The sequence below is a fragment of the Perognathus longimembris genome, chromosome 6, assembly GCF_023159225.1.
Source record: "Perognathus longimembris pacificus isolate PPM17 chromosome 6, ASM2315922v1, whole genome shotgun sequence".
Taxonomy (NCBI): Eukaryota; Metazoa; Chordata; class Mammalia; order Rodentia; family Heteromyidae; genus Perognathus; species Perognathus longimembris.
The window spans coordinates 41,194,457-41,221,520 of record NC_063166.1 but is presented as its reverse complement, the minus strand read 5'-3'; the positions used below and the strand labels follow the sequence as shown (position 1 = coordinate 41,221,520).

At 36.5% G+C, this 27,064-nt stretch overlaps 1 protein-coding gene and 1 pseudogene across 7 annotated transcripts in view; both read right to left on the bottom strand.

Moving 5' to 3' along the window:
- Nucleotides 1-27,064, bottom strand: part of Rbms3 (RNA binding motif single stranded interacting protein 3) — a 760,386-nt gene that overhangs the window by 42,402 nt on the left and 690,920 nt on the right. For 6 of the 7 annotated variants that reach the window (XM_048348593.1, XM_048348594.1, XM_048348595.1 and 3 more), the window contains one exon: nt 20,453-20,500. The exons of the other annotated variant lie outside the window; for it this stretch is intronic. In XM_048348593.1, coding sequence (XP_048204550.1) covers nt 20,453-20,500 — 48 coding nt within the window. The remainder of the gene's footprint in view (nt 1-20,452; nt 20,501-27,064) is intronic. 7 annotated transcript variants of the gene reach the window in all.
- LOC125353123 lies at nt 9,249-9,606 on the bottom strand (annotated as a pseudogene).

Below are 27,064 nucleotides of genomic sequence, written 5' to 3'. Positions count from 1 at the left end.
GATTTTGGTCTGTGAGTAGTTTATGTGAAGTTGAGAGAGTGGGTGCTAGTGGCTGATACTCTTGTGGGGAGTATAGCTGACTCCATCTTGACTAGGGAAACATGGTAGGAAATGTTGGGGGGGAGTAGATTAGTTCAACCTGATCCCAAAATTCTGCTTCAGTAAATGGCTTACTTAACTCTTTTGTTGCTTGCTCTACCCCTGAGCCAACCCCCTACATCTGTGCTATGCTTTTACCTTTATAAACCCTGTAACAATACCTAATTTCAGATAGTATACAAAAAGATTACTGGAAAGCCAGTAATCAAATTTCAATAATGGATTTTTATTTTTCATTCACTCATGAGCAACTTTTAGGCATGCAATTTTGAGCCCATCCTATGTACCAAGTTCTGGGTTGAATAAATCACATACAATAACATTCAAGCAAGAATTGATTTACTTCTTACTAACCCATAAAACGTTCTGATTAGCTCATTTTCTGTTTTTATAATACCTATCTGTTCTGTTTTATCATATCTATCACCTATCTGATCTATTGTCTATATCTAATCTATCATCTATTTATGTATGATCTACCTAATCTATCAACTATATTATGTCTCTCTCTCTCTCTTTCTCTCTCTCTCTGTCGACTTAGGCACTATTCATTATTTCCAGCCATACACTAATCATAGGAACAGAGTAGCTTAGTAAATTCTTATACATTGTACCTTATGTGTTATTATTGGCTCCTTTTTCTTCCTATTTTGCACCTAGATTCCTACTGGCTCATTTCTTCCCTGGTGATTCTTAATACCCTATTATGTTTGCCATGTTAATATGCATTGTTAATTATAAGGAGTTAAAAAGCTTACATAAATAGTGTGCGCACTTTAAAGGAGTCCATTAAATCAAACCAGCATTTACCAACAATCTCTACATTTAAATAAAAAAGAAATTAGTTAGTAAATGAGCTGTTGGATTTATTATCCAGGTGATTCTTTCAGAACGCTAATGTGACTATGTAACTGAACAGCTCAGGCCCTTAATCTCTCAGTATTGTCTAGATTCTTCTGTAGAAGATTGGGCTTGTTTCTGTATTTTAGAAATGTGAGAAACCAAGATCTTTCAAGAAGACAAAAGAACTCAGAAATCCTCAGTATGTCTGGAAGCTTGGTTATTTTCTATTTAAGACCCTATAACTAAAGCTTCATGTGGAATGGGCTAAAGATACTCTGTCAATGTGAAAAAGAGCTCATTTAGCTTCCACCCATTCCAATTACTAACAGTGGGATAAGAGCAGTTGGCCAAAGGGCAGCTGAAACAATACACAATATGTTCTATTCTGGAGAGAGAATGAATCAGAAATGAGATAGGTAACAATCATAATTTAAACAGGAAGATGTAGGAATAAAATGCTGATAAAGCAAGAGAAAATGAATGGTAAGGGGCTGGGAATATGGCCTAGTGGCAAGAGAGCTTGCCTTGTATACATGAGGCCTTGGGTTCGATTCCTTAGCACCACATATACAGAAAATGGCCAGAAGTGGCACTGTGGCTCAAGTGGCAGAGTGCTAGCCTTGAGCATAAAAGAAGCCAGAGACAGTGCTCAGGTCCTGAGTTCACAGTCCAGGACTGGCAAAAAAAAAAGAATGGTAAGGACCACATTGGATCTGTAGGCTGCAAGGAAATTGAGACACAATTGCAATCAGAGGGAGAGGCAGCTTTTTGGGACAGCATTATTAAGAAGAAAGTGCACAAAGTGTAGAGAAAACCATGTTGATGTAAAAGATTGCTCATGCTTCCTTCCACCTCTCCTGGTCTCAGGAATTCAGAAATTGAAGTCTCCACTTGAGCGTGGGTGGGTAAACAAAATTCTCAGGGAGAAGCAGAGTTTACATAAGATATATTGATGAGAGAATTTTCTGTACAGCACACAGACCACAGAAATTTGAAGGTCCCTTAAAAAACAAACCACTGTAGCCAGGGCCTCACTCCTCTAATTCGAGTTAATTATGAGGCTAAGAATGAAAGGATGGTGAAAGTCTTGGCTCAAGTGGTAGGGCACCAGTCTACCAGGCAAAGAAATCTGAGTTCAAACTCCATTGACACTGATATAAAATAATAATAAAAATACTCAAAAATATTTCAAGTTAAATGAATATGATATTCATGTGTTCTGAAACAAAAGTAAAGTTAAAGAGATCAATTCTTGATTCAGAATGCAAAATGATTCTTGAATTGAGAAATGATGTAAGATTTTACATTTCTTTAATGTCTTATTCTTCAAGAATATCGTTAGCTTTATCTTCATATAGAAAACACATTCTCTTTTGAAGTGTGATTTTCAGTATCTTCTCTTATAGTAAAAGCACAACTTGATGTCTTCTAGACTAGATTATGGTAAACTTTTTATTGAATTTCTTGCCAAATGCATTTCTTATGTCATGTAAAGTAGGAAAAAAGACATTTTGGTTGCTATTCTAAGTAGAGATAACTCTTCACTTCTGCCTATACTAAAGATCCATCGATTCTCTGAACTAAAAGGAACCGAAGTCATTTCAGAAGGATATGAAGAAGAATAAATAGGTAAAAATATTACATTAGTTTTAATAGGTATTGAAAGCTCATTGTCAGCTGGGTGTCAGTGACCCATGCTTGTAATCCTAGCTACTCAGCAGGCTGAGATCTGAGGATTATGGTTCAAAGCCAGCCCAGGCAGAAAAGCTCCATGAAACTCTTATCTCCAATTAAGCACTCAAAAACAAGACAAGAAGTTGTGGCTCAAAGTGATAGAATGCTAACCTTGAGAAAAAGAGTGAGAAAAAGAGACTTAGGTCCTTTCTAACACCTCCATTTAGATGTTAAACTACAAAAACAGAGAGTTTTCTTTCTTCTTGTGGTTTTACTTTGCTTGACCTGAGTGTAGTTTTTCCTTTTCTTCTTTCTGATTTCTGGAACTATATCACCTAAATCATATCTCTACTTGCAGCTTTTTGCTAGTTAGTGGGAGACAAGCAACTCTTCAACTTGTCTTCTTGTCTGGCTGGAACCCACTTGAGCCACAGCTTCACTTCTGACTTTTTGGTGGTTAATTGTAGATAAGAATGACATGGACTTCCTGCACACACTAGGCAAAACAATGGAGAGCCTGGGATATCATGGTGGCTTTGTCCTCAGATGTCAACCTCCTAAATAGATAGGATTATAGGTGTGTAACATCTCTATCTTCCTGCATCTGCTTTTAGATGTTAAGAAATTTCTTGAAGGAGTAAAAAGGCAGAAAGAATCAAAGGCTGTTTGCCTCGGCATCCTCCATCCTACCTACCCAGAGCCATTGTCTAGGATTACCAGTCACTAGTGAATATTCTTTTCTCTTTCTTTAGCTGGTAGAAAGATTAAATATAGGAAATTCCATTTTGAATTGTCTTTAATGCTAGTTTTCTTTGCGGAAATGTTTTTCTCTGTTTCCATTTCTCCCTCTATCCTATTATAATAAAATAAGACTTAGTTATCCTTCTACCTTGTGAGACTCTCCTGTTGTGAGACACCTAAGAATGCTTTCCAGGCATGGATCCCAAGGATCTGATTTGTGTGGAAACAGGGAAGATGAGGGAAGAGTGCCTTAGCCACCATCCAGTGATACGTAAGTCCACTTTTTACCATTCAGCTTCCACTTCCCCTTCTCAACAGTAAACCACATTTCCCTCAGGTATCATATGTGCTCATTCTGCAGTCTTGTAGTGCTGGGTTCCATGGACTCTGTGTCTCCTGACCCTTAGTCCAGAAATGAATGTAAATAACCTTAGCAAAGCCAATGACTCCTGACAGGCTCTTACTTTAACTTTTGGGAATGGAATAGTATCCTGCAATGAGGGGATCTTTTCTTTTTCTTTGCATAGGATGGTGTAAGCAGGTGAGGTCACCTGTGACCACCACTCTGCTTCCATGACCATCAAGATGTAGACTTATCAAAATCTGATGGTGAAATGCATGTGTGTATAAAGAAAACATGTACTTAATGACACAATTTGAGTCAGATTGTGTTTGTGTGTGTGTGTGTTGGGGGGTGAACTCAGAGCCTTGCCTCATCACTTGGCTTTTCACTGGCAGCTTGTGCTCTGACATTTGAAACATACCTTCACTTCCAGCTGTTGAGTAGTAATTTGAGACAGGAATCTTGTGGACTTTCTGTGTGAGCTGGCTTTGAACAGCAATCCTCAGGTCTCAGCTTCCTGAATTGCTAGGATAACAGGTATGAATGCCAACACCTGGCTTCAACTTCATTTTAAATGAAGCTATTTGGAACTTTGGCGTTTCACTCATCTTTGTAGTTGGGAAGGTCATATAAATTTGGAAGGGGAAATTGAAAATATACATATATGTACATATATATGTAATACACATTTTGATAGAATTGGCTAAAATTTTTCAGACTAGGCTTCTGAGTTTTGCCCCTATGGTATTTAATCTTAGCTTTTCCTGTCAATATTATTTTATAGTTGATGAAACCTTCCCCCGACTTGATATTTGACCACTCATTTTGAACATTTATGTAAATCCAATCTAATTGCCTAAAATATTTTTGCCACTCATTATAGTAACTCAAGACATGTCATAATTAAGAGACTCTAATTAAACAGAATGTTTTGAGATCTCCTTGGAAACCCACATTGAGGATGACTCTCACTCTCATTCTACATTCACCTTACAACTAAAACATCTATCACAACAGGACAATTTGATTCCTAGAGTTAAAGGATAAACATGAGGAAATTAGGATCCTATCATACGATTGTTCCCTAAGAAGTTGGGAGAATGCTGAGGAAAGGATACAAGTTATTTTTCCATAAGGAAAAGCAAACAAAAAGAACAGAGCTGATTGGATAGGCAATGCAGGTTTAAAGGTCCTAGCAATTTTAGAAGATGGTAAAGAGAAGAGAATATATATTGGGAGAGTGACACAGTAAAAAGGGGATCTCCAGTAGTCCCCCATTCGTCAGTTTCCTTGTGTTGCCCCTGCATGGAATGCTGAGCATGAGTTACAGTGTCTCCTGGCATTTTACTTCTGCTGTCATATCATGTTGCTTTCTTCCCAATGGGATTTCCCCTTGATCAATCTATTGCTACTGAATGTGTTAACTTTCTCTACTTATCAACTATGCAACTCCTGGTCTGTTAATATTTGGAGATTCACTTTGCCAAACTAATTTTCACAGAGTGCTATAATTCAAAACCCTATTTATTATGTTACTTCCTGAATCTTTACTGAATCTTTAGATGATTACTGATTACTTCCTAACTCTTTAGATTGAATTCTTTTAAAAATCAAATGCTACAAGTGCTACAAGAGTGTTTAGTCAAATCTGGGTATAACCAGGTGTTTAAGCACTTCAGAAGTCTGAACAATTTTCTCTGGATACCTTCTAAGAAGTTATACCTAATGAAAGAAATGTGTGGAACCTTTCTTATGGTTCTTATGTGCATCAAGCTGACTTTGAGTAACCCCACTTAAAAGACAATGAAATACATCAACCAAAACATTTTAGTTTTCTCTTCTCATTTTTTGCCTTTTATTCTTCGCATTGATTTTCCTGTCTGTGGGACTTACTTAGAGTTTTAATGTTCAAATGTTCATTGTGAATCTGTAACTATTTCCAAGAAGACAAACATACTTTGATTCCTTAAATCCTAAACGGGTTTTCATTTGTTTGTTTTTAGACCACTAATATCTCATCAAATGCGGAGTTTCAGATTTTGCTAAACATTGGAATGATGGGAAGACTTAAAACACTATTGTAATTATCTACACATAGATGTCTTGATTTCATTAGTCTGGAAGCAAGCTTTGGGTATGAAATATTTGGTGCTGACTTAGCAAATCTAATATACTTTCAAATTGTAGGATTACTACTGTAGAGGATGTTTGAGAAATTACACTTCAATATCTTTTATAAGGAAATCTGTATGACCAAAATATCAATCAAATTTTGCGATGAATTTGTTTAATATTCTGAATATTGATCATTTCTTCATTAGATCTCTTCTTGGCTTAAGAACAGAAAGAAAGCACAACAAATTTCAAACAAGGAAAACAATAACTTGAAAGCAATTGTAAAGGGCACAGAAAATAAATAAATTTATGCATAAGAAAATTTCTTCCCATTTCTACATTGAAATATTATGCAGATAGTGAGAAAAACTTAAAAAACAAAAAAAGGGTGCACACCCATCCTTACTAGCAGTGATTCAGTGTGAATCTGGAGACAATGAAGGTCAAACTTGGATATGAAACTAGAGACTTACCTAAGAGCTTTGTTTCTAGTTTTATATATTTTATAAATACAAACAGTGAAAGAGAAGGATTAGATGCTGCCAGTTCTGCAAACCCTTAATATTCAAATATAAGGTAATCCTCTTAGCTGTTACTGACACCAGAGGAAAGTAAAAAAGAGCCAATTTAGTTATTATCCTAATTGCTAGAGGGTCAAAGCAATGTGCTAGGGAGGCAAAAGTTTGTTGACATGATATGATCTTGGTCTATTTTGAAAACAGCTTTAATTCATGACATTAGGAAAATCTCTCATGTGAAAAGATTGGAAGGCATTTTGTTACATCCACTTTACTGCAGATGTATCTGTGAGAAATGACGGTTCCATTGTCTCAAGACCAGGAGATAAGTGCAGAATTCTATGTGTGTGTGTACATGTGCCTGCTAGTACTGGGCCTCAGGGCCTCACAGTCTCACTTGGCTTTTTTGTTCAAGGCTGGAGCTTTATCATTTGAGTCACTTCTCCACTTCTGACTTTTCCCCGGTTAACTGGTAGTAAGAGTCTCTTGGAATTTTCTTCCCAGACTGCCTTTAAACCTTGATCCTTAGATCTCACATTCCTAAGGAGGTAGTGAAGGACATCAGTGAGCCACTTTTGGCCAGCTTGCCTCCTCCCCCAACCAGTTGTTACCACCTAGGGGAGTGTCTTCTTACCTGCCATGTATCAAGCCCAAACCAGCTTTCTCTGAACAACAGACCACTACCCAAAAGAGGGTCTGGCCTATTTCAAACAAATCAATCATGAGCCCAGGCCATCCCACCACCCTGTGGCCACCACCCAGGAGAAGGTCTGGCCTGATACAAGCATGCAGATATTTTCTGACAGGTTGTTTGGAGGGAGGAGAGAAAGGAGGGTAGGGAGAGGATAAGGGCAACAGGAGGAACAACCCATTTTGGGTCCTGCTGCTCATTCTTCTGAGTAGCCTTTACTTTCTCCTTGCACAATTTTACTTTAAAATTGTGCTTCTTTTTTTTTGCCAGTCCTGGGCCTTGGACTCAGGGCCTGAGCACTGTCCCTGGCTTCTTTTTGCTCAAGGCTAGCACTCTGCCACTTGAGCCACAGTGCCCCTTCTGGCCGTTTTCTATATATGTGGTGCTGGGGAATCGAACCCAGGGCTTCATGTATGTGAGGCAAGCACTTTTGCCACTAGGCCATATTCCCAGCCCCCTGGAGAACTATTTAAACAGAGACTTCTGGGATCATTTACAGTTTTTGATTCAGTGGGTCTAAGTTGGGATCTAAATATTTGTACTTCTAACAAACTTCTGGGAGGAGCTGCTACAGCTAGACTAGTACCTTATTTTGAGAATAAGTGGCTTCGACAGTTGAAATGTACAGTCAGAAATATGAAACCCCAGGAAGTAAAGAGGACTGAGATTTGAAGACAATTCTAATACCTCACCCAATACTCATACTAGTCTCTTTTGGTATCATTAGCTTCATTTACAGAGAGAAAGGGAGCTCCAGAAAGGACTTATGAAGAATACATGGAGGACTGGATCAAAATGTTCATCTTTTTCACAGCTTGTGTGTGTGTGTGTGTGTGTGTGTGTGTGTGTGTGTGTGTAAAACACTACTATGTGCTATCCCTTAGCTTTTTTACACAAGGCTAGTGCTATATCTCTTCAGCTCCAGCTCCACTTCCAGTTTTTTAGTGGTTAATTGGAGATGAGAGACTTGTGGACTTTCTTGTGCTAGTACTAATGCTTAAACGCAGGGCCTCACATTCTCATTTGGCTTTTTCACTCAAGGCTGGAGCTCTGCTACTTGATCCATAGCTCCACTTTCAGCTTTTTTTTCTGGTTAATTGGAGATAAGAGTCTCTTGTATTTTTCTGTCTGGGCTTTCAGTTATCTGCCTGAGTAGGATTATAGGCATGAGCCAATGATACCAGGCTATGTTCACTATTTTCCTGTGTACTACCTGCCCAACATTGATGCAACAAGGAACTTCCCCTGACCTGTACAATTCTCATGACTTCTCATTTGACCTGTTCACTCAAGAGTAAGTTACCATGAAAAAGAGGTAACGAGCAGAACCCACCCGAGAAATGAGCATACACTGCCTTTCTTATGCCATATTTAGCAAAAGTGCATTGATTGACATGTAGTAAGGCCCATGAAGCTGCTGTGAGTTTCTGTGGCGGAGTAAAACAATGGCATTGCACTCTTGGTGAGACTCATAAGGAAGGAATTTTAGGACCTGGCACTGGTCAGGTGTATTTGTATATAGGCTGGTACCTTAGGGAATTCTCAAAGGAACTTGAAGTCTAAATGGTTTGGGTGTTAAAACAAATGCGAGTAGTGTGAATCTGAAAGCCAACAGACTTGGGAAGTATAAAGCCAAGGGCAAAAGAAATCAATTGATTTTAAGGGATTAAGAAAGCTAAAACTCTTGTCTGAACTAGCCAACTTCAAGAGCAAACAATCAAAGATATGTTCCCTAATGGAATGAAAATAAGTCTTATTTATGGGAAAGCTAAAGGAATTAAAAAACAAACACAATAGCTGCTTAACATTTATATTCAGTTTTATGGGTAGGATAAATTAAGAGGAAAACTGTCTCTTTGAGGAGTAGGAATTCAAGAAACAAAAATCCACAGGCAAAAACAACTGAAAAGAATGTCTTTCAAGTATGATGTTTTATCCTCATGAATCCTGATAATCTGGAAGAGTTCTCAGCATTATTTAGAAAACACTAGTTAAATTCATTGTGGACAGTCAGGATGAATTTGGGTAAAACAAATGAGATAGAGAAGAAGAGGGAGGCTTTTGTTGGATCATGACTGAAAAATCTCACTAAAGGCACACCAGCCATATGTCCACTACCCGATTGCTTTTCTCCCACAGGCTCTTAAAACAATAGTACATAACCCACAGGTGGATCAAGGTATTTGTTTCCATTTTATTTTATTTTTAAATACAAGAGCACAGATTTACCTTATTTAATTTCCATTAGTTTAAATTTGGGAGGGGTACAGCATCACACAGATTCTGTGTCCAATGGCCTTAGCAGGAAGTTTGCTTCAGAAATTAGCATGGACTATACCACTGTTTCCATGAGCACGAGTTACCTTTCCCCAAATTACTCTGGTTTTGTAAGGTTTGCTGCCAGGAGTCACTGTGTTATTTTTTGCTTTGTATACATGAACACATCTCTTGCCCAGGTAGAAATCGGTATTACCTCTGGCATAAACACCTTCAATTTCAAGGAGAGCTATGTGCTCCCTTTGGTTGTGGAGACCGTGCTTATAGCCAGCAAAAATGGCCCTGCACCACAGCCTTCTAGACATTTTGCCTTTTCGCAGTACTGTTCCCAGCAGGCCTCCACAGGCTCCAGGATGGCGGAGAGAGGCAGTTGTTTCCATTTTATTAATGAAGAGAGATAAAGATCTTTTTTTCCCCCCTGGTTATCATTCATAATGATAATGGGACAACTGAACACATGTCTTCCAGAAAGTATAAAAGGTATGACACATGCTATTGATTACTAACAACAACAACAATAATAATAATAATAATGCAGGCAAAAGATGTGATGTTTCTGGGACCTGAGAGTATGTACCACACTGTGCATGAAAGGGAATTTGGCAATTAGAAAAGTATGAAACTACTTTCCCAAGGTGACTCCAAGGAATCAATTATAATCATGTTAGTAAGATAGATGAGTGTGATGGCTATCTTACATAAAATAATTAACCAAATGAGACCTTTAAGATAAGTGATGCTGATGAAGGGCAGGCATATTTCTAACAGACACATTATAGGTTCCTACTAATACCTTATGTGATGCAAGGGTCATTTCCCAGTGATCCTAATCCTTTTAATTTTTCTTCTATATCCTTGTTTATGGGGCTTTCTAAAATTCCCTTCAGAAAGTTTTTTTGTATTTAGTTTATTCATATTTCTTAGTTAATTCTTTGTGTTTAGTTATTCATATTTCATATTTAGTTGAGCCATACTTCTAAACGTTTGAAGTCTGCATTATACCTGATCTTTTGATCTTTTGAAGTAAAAGTTAGGATTATACTGATGACCCTTCTAGCAGTCTACACTCCTACCTGTAGGACTCACTTATTCAGTTAATAAACATTCCTCTAAACTTCTAAGATACTCCAATCTCAAGCTGGGGTGGGGGACATTTGGTAGTTATCTACAGCATTTGGTGGGGCAGAACAGGTTATAACCAAAGCTCTGAGAGTTTCTCAAATGAAATCATGCTATATCTGGCCATGGAAATTATTTGGAGATAGGTGAGATGTGACCAGGAAAGACCACATGCGCAGCAAGGAAGAAACCTCAGAATCGACATGAACAAAGACAGGGAAGAAAGAAGTGATTCAAACCAACTCACAAGTCAGCATGACCAGAGAAGCAGAGCTAGGAAAGGCAACAGGAAGGAAGGACAACAGAAGGGCAACTCAGAGCTGTTGCATCTTTCTTTATTCAATGCTCTCTTTCTTTCTCTCTCTTTTTCCTTTATTGTCAAAGTGAAGAACAGAGGGGTTACAGTTTCATATTTAAGGCAGTGAGTAAATTTCTTGTTCAACTTGTTACCTCCTCCCTCATTCTCCCTGCCTCCCCGCTCTCCCTTTCACTCTCCCCCACCCCCGCATGAGTTGTAAGTTGGTTTACACCAAATAGTTTTGTAAGTATTGCTTTTGGAATAGTGGAATAGTTTGCCTTTTTATCCTTTGTGTCTCTTGATTTTGATATTCCCTTTCCCTTCCCTAGTTCTAATACAAATGCTCTTTGATGTATGGTTTATTTATTTATTTTTTGATGGACTGGTTTGAACTCAAGACTTGACAATTGCTAGGCAGGTCCTCTGGTCCTTGAGATCCATCTCCATCCTTTTTTTCCACTGGGAATTTTGAAAATAGGGATTTGCTTTTTGCTTGAGATAGCCTAGAACAGTAACCCTCCTGACATTAACCTCCCACTCATCTGGGCTGGAAGTTACATGCCTTGTACTTAATTGAACATGAGCTCTCACCAACTTTTTGCCTTGCCAAGAGTCAAACCAAAGTCCTCCGATTCTAACCCCTCCAGTAGCTAAGGTTACAGGAGTGAGCCGTAGCATTCCTCCATACTTATGGTTTTTTGAATGGGAAAATAACATACCAACAGTCTTTACTTCCATCATTTATTCATTTTTTAAATCATTTTCCTTCCCAAAAGGCAGCTTCCAAAGTTGTATAAAATATTGTATAAAATAAGTAAGAAAACTGAGGAAGAAAGAAGGAAAGATGAAATTATAAGCACATAGAAAAATATTATGAAATATTTATCAGTTGTTTGGCAGCAAATTATACAAGTCATTGTGTCCATTAGGTAAGAAAACAAAGCAGATGCCTAGAAGAATGATTCCCAGTGTGGAGGTGTGGAGGCAACAGAGACAAGAGTCTGCAAGGCACAGACACTGTAGTATAATGAAAAATTTAGTCTTCCGGTAAGCAAGCAAGTTTCTAAGGCCTATTTATTATAATGTCCTTCAGCCATAGCAGAGTGGCTTTGTGCCAGGGAATACTTATGAAAAGCAATTCTTCAGGGGTCCAATGAGATGTAGTCATCTAGGTGAAACAGCTTTCTCAGCATAATCTAGGGACATAATTTAGACTAGCCAAGGAGAACGTATATACTGCCTAATAGGCAACTATTCCTCCAAAACTATTATTTCTCTTTGCCAAGTTCTGAAAGGTCTGATTGATAGGGACTTTGAAAATGTTCAGCTTCTCTACAGGTTACTGCTTACAAAGGTCTATATGTTTAACCATTTGCTGAAATTGGCATTGGACAGAACAATCTAAGAAAAATCTATGAGAGCCCACAGACAGAGATTAGCTGTAGGAAGAAAAATGTTCTTTGCAGATAAAGTTACATTTACTCCCACATTGAGACTGGCCTAAGCATTTCCTCAGAAGACATTATCGCTGTACTCTCAGCAGACATTCCAAGTATAAATCAGTTGCAAGTTCAAGGACTGATTGTAAAAAAAAAAAAAAAGCCTTTAACCTCACAAATCTGATCTGTACTCTACTTTCTGAAAGAAATCTAATGGTAGAGATAGTTTTCTACCATGGTAACTTAAAAAGTTATATCAAGACTATACTTTGAATATAAAGCTTTAAAAAATATTTACCTCAGGACTAATCCAGACATGTACACAAAATAATAGAGAATAAAGAGAAGGGCCATTTCAATACTAGAAAAACATTGCAATCATAAAATTGAAAAAGTACAAAGACCTAACCTGGGCCAGAGTAATAGAGGTGAATGAACTGGTTAAATCCACAATGTTGTGTGCAAGTAGAATCTGCATGAAATATATTGTATGCAGGAGAGAGTGTTCCAAAATGTTACTGAGATTTTAAGTACAAATGACTAGAAAAAAATATAGCTCACAATTCATGAGAGATTTGTAGTGCTGTTGTAAGCTCAGTTGATTATTAAATCATATGATTTGTACCTATAAAGAAAAACTCTACTCTAAGCCACTGATAAAGACCATAACAATCCTAAACTCCTAGTTACACTGAACTTTAAGAATTTCGGCTTTGAGAAGTATCTTTGCCAAGGTTTCCTTGAGTCTAAGAGAAGTCTGCAGGAGAGAGTGGACTGTGATGGAAGATAATGAAGCTGGAATTGTAACTATGAAATTTTAACTACCAGTGAGCCTGTAAGGTATAGATTGAAGCCATCTAGAAACTAGTTGAAAAAACTGCCATGGAAATTAAGGCCAAAGAGCTGAATGCTGGTAACTCATGCTTATGATCCTAGATACTCAGGAGGTTGAGATCTGAGGATCGATTTGAAGTTAGCCTAGGCAGATAACTCCATAAAATTCTTACCTCCAATTAACCTGCAAAAAGCTGGAACTAGAGGTATGGGTCAGCAGCAGAACATTAGTCTTGAGTGAAAAAATCAAGTGAGAGTGGAAGGCCCTGAATTTAAGACTCAGTATCAGCACCAGACAAAAGAAAAGCTAACAACAACAAAAAATTCCATAGGAAAAGATAAAATTACAAATTTGGAGTTGCCAATGTCATAAGTGGAGAAAAAGCAGGTAGCACCTTTGAGGAAGAGAAAGAAGTTATGAAATAGTGTTTGAGAATCTTGAAATAGGTTCTATGTATTTCTTATACAGAGGAAGCATCATAATGTGTAAGTATATGCTGAAGAGGGTACATGTGAGGCAGATGCTAAGTCCCACAAAGTTAAGAACATAGAAGAAAGGGTTAATGTGGATAAAAGAATAGGAATGTGGTTTGACTAAACAGGAGGATAGGAAGAGAGGAGAAATGTTGAATCAGGTATTTGAAATACAAAGAAAACTTGAAGATCAGATCAAATAATTATTTTACAATAAACGGGAAGTTAGTCACCTTCTGACCAAACATGCTTGGTCTTGGTTTGGAACTTGAAAAGGTAAAAAAATGTCTAAAAGGATCTGGCACTTGTCTCACAGTTTAGGTTCTCAGAGTTTAAAGCCAGCCTTGGCAGAAAAGTCTGTGAGACTCCTCCAATTATCTATCAAAATGTTGGACTGGAGGTGTGACTCAACTGGCAAAGTACCAGCCATGAGTAAGAAAGTTGAGTGAGAGCTCAAGGTTCTGATTTCAAGCAAAATAAATAATAAATAAAAACTCAAAAGACTGAAAGAACATATATATGCTTGTTCATCTGAACTTTGTAGAGGACACTGACATTTTCCATCAAACATTACACATCAGTCTACATAAAGCATTAAGTCCAAGTCTTGATACATAGTGTATTCTCTTTGCATGTAAATTTTCCTTTGCAATCCAAGTAATTCCAAGGGCTCTGAATATTTTTGACATATCTAAGTATACATTTATATTTTATCAAGACCATTCAGAGTTTTGTTATATTCTTGTCGGGCAATATTATAAATGCTCTTGAGATAAAAGAATTATGAAAATGCCAAGTTACCATTAATTAGCTGTTAGCTATTTATTGGCAAGTTCAAATTTCTAATTAGACAATGTTCAAAGATTAACAACAATTATAAAACAAGGTCTCATGATAAAAGAAAAAGACAAGACTCCCTATATAAAAACAATAAGATGTCTCCATTTCTGACATCAATGATCACTCTGTCTCTGCCAGTGTCAAGACTAGCCCTGCTTTATCCCTCCTACCTTCGAGATAATGCTTAAGATACCGAATTATTCAATTGTTCTTCACTTCCTGAACAAATCCAATGCAGAATATATTATCAGTTCATGTTTGCTCTCCTCAAGGTGTTAGGGTGAAATCTCAGAATAAAGATGCAACCAGCTCTTCTGAGCTGACCCACTGTGCCACCTGATATACGCTTCTGCAAGCTCTGGTGAGCTCTGTTGTCTAGTTGCTCTCTGATCTTGGGCATGTTGGCTTCAGCCTTTCAGAACATGTGTGTCAAAGATTCCAATATAATTACATTGCTGAAGTAACTGCTCATTTATGAAGAGAATCCCCCTTTTCCAAATCTAAAGTCATGTGCTTCCCCAAATCTCTGTCTCTTGGGCAGATGGCTAGACTCTGCATCAGCATACAATGTAATTATAGTATGCCATAGAGCAGACTGCAAGCCTTCATTCTAAACCCAGCCTGGCTTTGCTATCATCTGAAATAAATCTATTTCATGTAAATCAAAGGATGCCATTAGTTGAAAATCTTTCCAAGATTTTTGTTTCCATTTTTAAGGAAACCTGATGCAAAGCAATCACAGTTTTGCTCTGTGGTATCAAGGTCAGTAAGCTGATGGCTTTTCCATCAATATTTAATCAAAAGAAAAGCACAATGAATGCACCTAAGTGCATAGGTCAGTAGGCAAATGAAAAAAGACTCACCTGATAAGAAATAAAACATGGTTTCTGTTATAGTCCACAAAATGAATAAAACCCAGTCACAGAAAAGAAGGTAGAATCTGCAGTACCTTAGGAAGCAGATGCAATTTGAATGATATCTGCCTGGCTTTGATAGATGTAAGTGTTTTATGACACAGAGTTTGGGAAAACAGTCTCCAGAAACAGGAGACTTTGCTTCAATTAGAATACTGAGCAGGTATGCATTGAACATTAAACAGAAGAGATCTTTGATTTTCCTACTTGATGAACCCTACTGCTAGCTTAAATAATTCCTAGAAAGCCAATATATGACGCCACTTTGAAAAATAAACATATAGAGTGCTTCAATACACCAGTACTCCAAGAGTTTTGCCACATCAACAAAAATACTGAATAATCTCCTGAATCTTCTGTCTCATCTGTCTTTCCAACATTAAAAGGTACAAGAATGTGGAACAATAAAGGCATTTCATGTCTCTTATAAAGAGTTTCAAGGATAGTATTAATATGGGATGTTTATGCAAATGAAGTGATTGGATGAGAATGGGCAAAGGACAATCTGGAGACTAAATCCAGGCCTCTGCCTATTAGTATCAATAAAACTTTAATAGAACAGGCTTTGTTTTGTGTACATTTTTGGTTTTAGTGTGTTACAATGGCATATTTGAATGGCATATTTGAATAACCACACACTGTGGTTTGCAAAGTTCAAAGTATTTTCTCTGACCCTCTACTGATAAAATTTAGTGAATTATTTGATAAAGCACAAAAGCTTATACTCTCCTACCCTTTCCCATAGATTGAGGAAAAGCTTGGCTAAAAAACAATGAGGTTTTTGTAGAAGAGTCTATTTAGGATAAATTGTATGAACAGATCTGCAAAGAAATTGTGAACTCACAAGACGTCTTCCTTTTAAAGATTGTTGCAAATAGTAACAAAAGTAACAATTGTAGCAATGGTACTCATTGAACATGATGTTGAAAATGAACTATACAACTTGTAGGTGGGATGGGAGGGAAAAACTGGGAGTAAACAAGGGAAGGGGTAACAGTGTCCCAAAGAAATGTGCTCTTTGTTTGACTTATGTAACTGTAACTTCTCTGTGTTTAGCATTTTCAAATAAAAATAATTTTTAAAAAAGATTTTCTGGGGATGCAGGTGTGGGTCTATTGGTAGAGCTCTAGCCAATGAGCTAAAGCAGTAGGTACTGGGTTCTATTCCCACTCTCATAACTTAAAATAAAATTTTCTCCACTTTCATAATTTAGTGAGTGATATAAATGAACCAGCAAGAAACTAATAACAAGCATGTATCTATGTGTCAACTTTGTGTAAATATCAGGTACAAAGTCCAGCTGTGTAATGTAGCCAGCTAAGGATATCATTACATACTAATTTAGTGAGCGTTTGTTATAAGCCAGTCCTCTGCTTTTCTGTTCTTATTTATTTATGTTTAATTCTTGATATCTTTCAGTGGTTGTACACAGGAATTTACATTCAGCATATGGATTTTTGAATACAAGGCATGTTGATTCTCTGTCCTTTAAGGGCAAAGAGTGCATTCCACATAACTTTGTCTGTGTCCCTTTAGTATCCTAGAAAATCTGCAAATATTAGCTGAACGAAGAGCAAAGTAAGTTTCCCTTTATTAAAACTTATTGAAAAGAAAGGAAATTCAATTAATTAGTACCTTTCAAGAAATACAGTTTTGTAATCAGAGTCAATGCCCAGTATCTGAGTAAAGAAATGAGGCTGATTTTCATGTGTGGCTTGTGGGAACATTTAAAATTGTGTCATGTCTTTACAGTAAATACAATTTAATGGCTAATTGTTGCTAATTGGAGGTACTAATGGATCTAATTTTTAATTAAGAGATGGAAATCACTTGTAATTGCTTCATGGTATCCATGAAAACAAATGTTACTTAGGGCTCAAAAAATGCATTTGCTCTTTGAAGGAGCTGCCCAAGAAACCTTGCTCACCTAAGAAAAGGCATCAAAAAGACAGATTTTTACCAAATCTTTAATTTTTCTCACCAAAGCCAAATTAAGGAAGCTTTCCAACATAGATTTTTATTCCTAACTACCAAACTAGCAATGTAAACAATCATGATTAGTGTAGTTGTGGTTAATAACATTTAAATACTTATTTTATGTCAGGATCTGATGTGAGTACATGATATATTTTTAACTCTTCCAATATCTCCAAAAAAGTTATGTAGGCTACAGAGAGTTCAGCAATTTTCCCAAGTAAGCACAAGTAGTAGCTCATAAAAGTCACTTCTGAATTTGAGCATCTCACATATGAGTTGACAAACTGAAACATAATGGTATTTTTTTCTTACTGATGCATTTATGAAGGTGTTGTAAAAATCTGTTTTATCTAAACTCCTAAACTCCTAGAGGGAATTCACATGTAGTAGAATGATTAATTCATAGTATACTTCCAATAAATATTACTTACATAAATAGATTGACAAAAAGTAACCCTCCATCATCTCAACTTTACACTGGCCTACCTTTGAATATCAAATGATTTGTTATCATTCAAACCTCAGTGTTGTTTACTTTTTCTAAGAGCAATAGTTCTGTAATATTCCTGTAATATTGCCCCGGGACACATTCATCCTGTTATCCAGATGGTAAACTCCTGTTTGTCAATTCAAATACAGCTCTTGATTCACTTTATTCCTAAGGATCTCAAAACTTGTTTCTAGATTGTTATTCCTCCATACTTTATAAATTAATCATCACAAAAAGCAGTAACCTTAACTCTGACATATATGTATGTATACACACATATGTACAAATAATTATTCTATGTTCTATTTATATTTGTATTGCTAGTTCTTTAGTGCAGTAGCTAGTACCCAGGTACTATCCAACACATGTATAAAATATTGTTCAAATAAAATTAGGTTTACACGGCTCTGTAGGTTATCAAACTGATATCTTAAACTGCAATAAATTGGAGCAGCATGTTAAGCAATTACATTAATGAAGAATTAATTGAGTGTCTGATATTGGTATATTGGGATATTTGAAAAGGCGATATTGCAACACCATGTCCTATTTTACTTTCCTGGTATGGTCAATATACAATTTTTCAAGTGTCTCTGAAATTGTCCCAACAGTCAGTCAGCCATTTCAGAAAGTCACATTTACTTTGTATTTTGAGATAGACCAAAAAGTGTGTTAATGTCTATGTCCAACCACCAATTAAACCTTATTAAAAGAGAATAAGTGTAAAATGCTCCCAAACATTATTATCATTTTTTTTTTTTTTGCCAGTCCCGGGTCTTGAAGTCAGGGCCTGAGCACTGTTCCTGGCTTCCCTTTTGCTCAAAGCTACCACTCTACCACTTGAGGCACAATGCCATTTCCGGCTTTTTCTGTTTATGTGGTACTGAGGAATTGAACCCAGGGCTTCATGCATCCAAGATGAGCATGCTACCACTAAGCCATATTCTCAGCTCCCCAAACATTATTTTTCTATGAAAACTTCTTAGTCTCACCCTTTGTACTACAGTACTGGAACTTTGCATTACTGTTTGGTGTGACCATGTCATATCTTGGCTTTCCAATTGTTCTGTGGGAGTCTTATTTTTTTCTTCCTGAAGTACCCACCAAATTGCTAGGTTACATTTCTGAAACTTAGTTTTACTAAGTCAGTTATCTACTCAAAAACTTTCAGTGACTACTATTAGGGAATCAGATGGAAAACTCTTGAGCTTGTTTTTTTTTAGCCAGGATTTCTGCAGTACTGATTTATACAGAGCTATATTTGTGGTTGATTTGTAGTAAATATTTTGACATTTTGTTGCTGTTTACATTGTGTTCTGGAAAAGTGAGAACAGGACACAGGGTTGAAGGCAAGTTCCATCTTCCTTGTTAATACGATTAGTAAGTTATCATGAGTAGATGCCCTTTGTTAAAAAAGGATGTCAAATATGAAATATAACAGAAGCTACAACTATCAAACAAAGTCTCCCAGGTATAATATATCTTACATGAAAATGGTACTTTAAAATATAAAAGTTAATATATTTTGGGGAAAGATTTGTGATATCATAATTAATAACAAACCAGTAATCATTTAAAGAGATTTTGAAAAGGACCAAAGTGACTTCAGAGTTAAAAGCTAGCTCATTGTTCTTCAGTGCTGACATTCTTAAAGTTCCAGGATAAAGATCCAGCCATAAGCACAACAAAACAAGCCCATAGAACCTGAGAAAAAACAATCCTTCAGATGCTATGTCAAGCAAGCAAGGTGGTCAGGAGCAGGACATTCTCTTCTTGAAAGCCACTGCTCAGTTGCCAAATTCGATTGCCTGTGGTCTCATTCAGGTTATTTCTGGACTGTATCTCTTGATCTGTCTTTCCAGTGACCTTCTTGATTTTCATTTTGTGTTTTATTGCCATCTAACATGCCAAAGGATCAAGGAGTTCAAAGCTTTTCAGAGAACACCAGTGTTTCGATTAATTTGTTTTAAAATCAACAAAATGAACAACTGTCCCATTTGCAAGAAACCAAATTCAAAAATAAAATGAAACCACAAAGTCTTTTTAGTTGAAAATAAAATCTACTCTCTCTACACCATTCTCCTCTGCTACAAATTGCACAACTTAATTTTATTAAACAACTTACATTTCATTAATTAAAATCCTTAAGACCTAATGTATTCATAAGGCAAATTTTGCCATTTGGTTGTATAAACAGAATATTGATAGTTTTACATATGGTACAAAATTATGACTTACAGAACATATTTGAGGTTTTGATTCATTCAACAAATAATTATATTGAGTACCTACTATGTGTTAGACCTTATTCTGGGTGCTGAGCAAGCACAGATGGGATGACTTTCTGATTCCAGAAGAATTCTGGTCTCCAAAGCAGTGCTTCTCAATCTACATTTTTAAATTTTTTTTTACTAAATATAAATGCCTTCTACCTATTAGAAATTCTGATGATCTTATCTCACACAGAGAATGACTGATACACAGAACAACAGAGTCTATTTCCTGTGTATCATCCATGGACAAAGTATCATTGAGTTAATTTTGTTGTTGTTTTGTTTAAAGCAACATATTTATTTTCAAAACAAATTCAATATTGATGTTAAATACATATTTCAAGATTGCACAATACCTTCCCAAGAATAGAAATTCAAATTTCCTGGCCCAACCAAATTGAGAATCACTGCTTTTGAGAGTTTTTGGGAAAAAAAAAAGCAACCTCCATCTTTCCCCTCCAATCAGACCTTAAAGGAATTAGAATTTTCCTACCTGACACAACAGCTGGTGGAGTATCATAATCCTGTCTTGGGACTGAATCTTTGAATGAAAAGAGCATGAGAAAGAATGCAATGAAGTACAAAGGAAAATAAAATAGAATCTTAACTTTCAAAGTTGGGAGGACCCACTGTGCTAGCCCGCCCTCTGCTTTCAAGTAGTCAAGGGATCACAACCATAGTTGAGAGATGCCACCAAGGCCCACAGGACCAGCATGCTACCAGTGCACTACAGATGTTGTTGGGTCAACATGACCTGATGGAACAGCAGAGTTTGACTCTACACATTGCCATGTTCCCCAGTCTACTCTTTCTCTTGGGAATCAGTGTGAAAACTTTAGCCTCCTTTACTGACAAGAGTTTTACATGGCATCCCCTCAGGAGGCAACCCAACACAAGAGATGAAACAAAGTCCTGGAAAATAAAAGAAAAAAAACCACTAAAATTTAAAGAAAATCTCATACTCTTTGGTGGCATTTCATACTTTGAAGCCCAGGTTTCATTGTCATTAGTCACTTGAGTTGTAGCTCAGGGAGCCCTTTGCTGCAGGCTGGATACCTTCCAGCAGAGGTATGTATATTAGGACCAATGCAATGTCTGGTGGCTGTTTTTATCAAATGCTCCTATCACTGGAAGTGGCAAATTTTGGAGAAAGCCTCACTAAGTTGCAAAATGTGAGGTCACTGGATGTGGAGGGGGACCAAATATACCTGCCTGTTTAGGATAAAAGGAGTATTTTGCTCAATATAATTCCTTTATTTCAGGATCTTAAAAAAACAAAGTAGGGCATAGCCTGTGGCTTTAGTCCCCTTTCTAAATGGGGGAAGTTTTAATTCTGCTCCAGCTTTTCTTCAGGTGATAATCTATATATTTAAAAAAGGGCTCTAATATTGTTCACACTCAAGTGAACTGCCTAAACAAGTCTTCTAGATCCTCTTGTATGATTTAATTCACTTATCTGCCTTGTATGTAATTTTCAATGCTAAAGTCTCAAATTTACTTTTTCTAGCCACTAATAACTTTTGCACTATTACAAACTCCTCACTTTCCTTTCTTTTTTTTTTTTTTTTTTGGCTAGTCCTGGGGTTTGGACTCTGGGCCTGAGCACTGTCCCTGGCTTCTTTTTGCTCAAGGCTAGCACTCTGCCACTTGAGCCACACCGCCACTTCTGGCCATTTTCTGTATATGTGGTGCTGGGGAAAAGAACCCAGGGCCTCATGTATATGAGGCATGCACTCTTGCCACTAGGCCATATCCCCAGCCCCTCACTTTCCTTTTAGAAAAAGAATAATGCTCATCATTATCAGCAATTAATGGTCCATATGAAGACAGGCTAGAACTCCAACACTGCAAAGCACTTTGACCCAGAAAATCAAACACTGTTCAGAATATTTGAATGCAAATAAATCATAGTTTTAAGTTCTTTGTTTTACACATACACACATATGTATATGTGAATATTCAAATATATCAAACATATTCACTAGGAAACTAGTGAATTGATTATAATCCTCAAGTCTAGAATATGTAGAATCAGTTATAAAGTACTTCCACATGTTTTGTTAGTAGTAGTAGTGGTAGTAATATTTGTTACCATTACCATTAAAAAAACTGCAATCACCTATTACAGTTTACTTTTTAAAAGAGCAATTTTGGCTTATGTCATTGATAATTTCCAAAGTCTGTATTTGAATAGTTGTGTAATATAGAAAAGTATAATAATTAAAATAAAAATCACCCTTCCCAATCCCTAAAATAACTATACTTGGTTTGTGTTTCTTTAGCTTTGTTTTAATATTTTTCACAACTGTAACTATACTCCATATATTCCAACTCACATCCAACATTTTTTTCATGTGATAAAGAATGCCTTTCCTAATTATTTAAAACTTGTATATATTTATGCTACATTATATCTGAGTTTATGCTTAGATTAGACTTTAATTATGCTTCTGATATGTATGTGTGCATAGGTGTGTGTTTGCGTGCAGGATGTACTAGATGTGGGGTTTGAACTCAGGTCCTGGGTGCTGTCCCTTAGATTTTCCACTCAAGGCTAGTGATCTACCATTTGAGCCAGCTCCTCGCTGGTGGTTAATTGGAGCTAAGAATTTCACAGACTTTCTTGCCTAGGCTGCCTTCAAACCATGGTCCTCAGTTCTCAGCCTCCTGAGTAGGAAGGATTGTATTACAGATGTGAGTCATCAGTGCCCAATTTAATTATACTTTTTAATGAGTTATTATCAAAAACATATTTTAGGCATGTGTTTTTGGTTATTTCAGAGAATTTTCATAGACTATCTTCTCAAAATTAGAACGGCTCAATTAGCAAGAGTAATTTTGAGTAACTTTGAGGTGTGTGGGCTGCTTACTTTGCTGTCCTGGTAAATATTCTGCACAACTAGACAATCACCATCATATAATCCATAATCAGTGTTTGGAAATGCTTCATTAGATATGCAGCATTCTGATGGTTTTATTCGATGAGATGTGTATTTGTCAAATTCATGTGTACATTGGATTAAATTATATACTTAGATTGCTGTTTTTTCTTGTATTAGTCTTCTCTTCCCTTTTTGTTAATTGTTTATGTTCTTTGACATTTTATTAATCTATACGATACTAATTCAGTTTAACTCATAATACTTTGTAGAGGTACTGGGTTTGAATTCAAGGCTTTGCAATTTTTAGGCAAGCACTCTACTACTTGAGCTACACACCCAGCCCTTTTTATTCTGCTTATATTTAAGACAGAGTTTCACTTCTTGCCTGTACTGGCCTGTACTGCCATCCTCAGATTTATGCTGATTGTCTCAGACTTCAGCCTCCCAAATAGCTTTGATTACAGATGTGAGCTACCAGCAATGGCATCACAGTTTGTTTTTTTTAAAACAGCACAATTTTAATATGTGCAAATAATATTGGACTTTCACTTAGTGCCCACACATTCATATGAATATTGTAAGACTATCTTCAAAAGTATTTTATTTTACAATAAGACCTAAGGGAAAACTTTACTATCTTCTTATTTGTATTTTTCCTTGCATTCATTTGTGATTGGTTGTTGTTGTTTTTTTCTGAAAAACTATTAAGGAAATATACTCATAATAATTCCTTATGCTATTTCCTGAATCATGATTCCATTTAATACCTAGATATAATTTTCTTATTATATATAGTAATTTTCTTATTATAAGTACATCTTAATATAATTTTGCATCCTAATTAACCTCCATATCTAATTATGAGAAACAAGGGCAATCCCTTACCAAAGTAAATAGTTCAGATTTCCACCTGGTACCCTTAGATTTATAGAGCTATAAGATATCTGGAAAAAACAAAAACAAAAACAACAACATAAAAACACCAGTGCCTCTGGCAAAACAATGGAAAACAACCCCAAGACTAGTGTTGGTGTGGCTCTGGTTTACTCCAGGAAAATTTATGATGTCACAAATCACCAGAGGCCTGGCAGAATAAAAAGGGGCTGCTGATAAAGAACCTTCAGAACAAAATCTTTTTGTTTCTTTCAACAGAGTCTGGTGACATTGTAAGCCACTGGTGACCAGCAACTGAACAAATAAAAAGGAGATAAGAAACTTGTAAAACAAGATGGTCATGCAATGTGAAGGTTCTCATAACACAGTAGAATCCCCTGTGGTTTCTGCTAAAGCTCACAATAAAGCGATAAGCAATTATGGATAGTGGGGCCTTGGTTACTTCAAAAGAATTCTGTAACAAAAAAAGTAAACAGAGCAAAAAAGCTAGGAAAAAAATCTTCAAAGTCAGCAGAGCCATGGAATAAATAGGTACACTGCTTTTATAAAATTCATGTTGCTAAATTGTACAGATTCTGTCCAGCTGAAAAAATGGGTAGAGAATTAAATAAACATTAGAGATAGCAAGTTAAAAAGGTTAACTCCAATTGGTGCTCATATGGCATGAAATATATCTTTGTTTTTGAAGATGATAAAGATGTTTGGCTCAATACAAGTGCTTTAGTCAGGGATATTATAAAGCAATGTAGGCTGGTGCTGGCTACTCAGGAGTCTGAAATCTGAGTATTCCTGGTTCAAAGCCAGGCTGGGCAGAAAAGTCCAGAGATTCTTATTCCTGTTAAGCAGCAAAAAGCTGGAACAGGAGCTATGGTTCTAGTGGTAGGGCACCAGCCTGCCTCACATAAAAAACAAATGAGAACATGAGGCCCTAAATTTATGCTCCAATACCACCACACCAAAAAAAAAAAAAAAAAAAAGAAAGAAAGAAAGAAAAGAAAAGAAAGAAAGAAGGGCATAGCATGTTGCTTCAATCTCCTCTACCCTCCTAAACAAGGAAACTTGTAGTCTATCTCTGTTTATCTCCTGTCAGATTTCATAACTCTACTGTGAATTATTCGCTGAAACTCAGTGCTTGCCCCATAGAAACTATCTGTTCCTGGAGTTCCTTAAGCTACTAGTCACTGCTTACATTTTACTTTCCAAAATTGTTGTGAGCCTGGGTGTTTGAAAATCTCTGAATAGTCCTCCTCAGGAAAGAAATAGTGTCATGTAGTTTCAGACCACCTGGCTATGGCAACATGGGGGAAAATAGAGGGAGAAAATGGAGGCTTAGAGCAAGAGACTACTACATTAAGTAAAGCCTGGGACAAAAGCTCAGGAGATATGGAATTGAGGATGTATCTGACTTGGGGAGCACTTCTCTTATTATGTTGAGGGAGAAGGAAGGGTCTGGACTAAGTCCTAGGTGTGTAGTTTTGCTACTGAGCAAAGGGTAACAGCATTACCTTAAAAGAAAATGGGACAGGAGCATACAGGAGGAAGAGGGCTCAGGCAGGCTGGAAGGAAGCCAGGGAGGCTCAGTGTTAGTTCCAAGTCATGCTGCCTTTCACATGTTGGGGAAATTTACACAGACACAGTTAGCCATGATTGGATACATTGAGCTTACCATTTTTAGATGAAGTTAGCATTGAAAATTCTGATCTGGGAAGTCTTCAGTGGGGAAGGCAAGGTTTAAAAGCATAAAACTGGATGAGACTGCTTAAGGAAATTGTGTGGACTGAACAAGTAAGCTTAGAAGGAATCCCTGGTCTAGTAGGTTGAGACAAAAAATGAACTGCCAGGGAGTATGCAAAGAATAGAGGAAAATCTTGGGCCACTCACAAACTGGAGCTTTGGAGATGAACAGGGCTCAATATTCAAATATAGAAAAATTTTACATCAAAATATAGCAATTCAACTTATGTTAAAAAGTTGGGTGAAGAGAACAGAGGGGCTGTGTGCCCATGTGGAGAGAGCTGCTTGCAGCTGAGAACCATGATACATCATTCCCAGGGTTGTTCCTTGAACCTGGTTGAATCCTGTTTTAAAGTGACTTGACTAGGTCCTCCTGAATTTTGAGCATTCAAAATTGTGAAAATATATTGGCAGCTAACAAATGTTAACTAAATAAGTTCTATCATGTGAAATAGAGCAGATAAGTGGATTGTGTTATATATTCAAGTAGGATTCACATTTCTTCTGGAAAGGTAGTCTTAACTCCCCAACTGCTGGAGGTTTTTGGAGGTAGAGGTGTAGGGAGACCTTATCTGATAAGCACTTAATGGGGAGCACACAATGCCTCTGGCATGCTACATATATCATTTCATTTGACATCATGCCATTTGACACTGACAGCATCCCTCCCTGAGTAGTCACTATTATCATTCTGACTTAGGAAAAAAAGTTAACATGTAGTAGGTGTATGCTATGCCTAAACATGCATAACTAATAACAAGTGGAGCCAGGCTTTGAACTCAAGTTTGATTCTAAAGCATGCCAGACCTTCCATGATGCTAGGATTCTTTCCCATCAATGGAAAAGTTGGAAAGATGCAATTAGGTGGCGGAATTCCATTTAAAAAATCAAAATCAACTACATAATAGCCCATCCAAATGTCAATAAAAAATTAAGATTAAAGCTAGTTTGTGATAGCATTTTAGATGGTGTCTTTGAGTGACTGATATTTAAAAAGATATTACACTCTAATGGACAATAGATATACTCAATCGTATTTTGTTGAATGAATCAACAAACTAATATAGTCATCTTTCTGTCCCTCCAGAAACTTATTAAATTTTAAAATTTTGCATAATATGTTTTAAGAGGCATATAATGTATTGAAACGTTATGTATTTGCAAATGTGAAAGGAGACTAGAATGAAAAATAAAATGTAGTGGAAATGAGTTTTTAAAAGTAAGTCATGTGCTAAAACATTTTACTCTCTAAGAAAGTAGTATGTAACATTATTGACTTATCTTAGCTGGCTATTACTAGCTAGATAAATATGATCCTGTGTAAGTATGTTCTTGTTAAAATGCTTAAATACACAATCACATAAAGCTTATTGACTATATATATACATATACATTAGAATATGTTCTTTTAGCTTATTTTAAATTTCTTAAATTTAAAAATTTAGCCATATTTGTTTTGGGATCAAACAGGTAAAATTTATAAATGGTTTCTTTCTGATGTTATATATCTTTGTTTTCTATCAGATTCCAGTTTATCTTCAGGGCAGTGAAACTACATTCTGTTCCTCATTTCAAATTAACAGTAACTGAAGGAT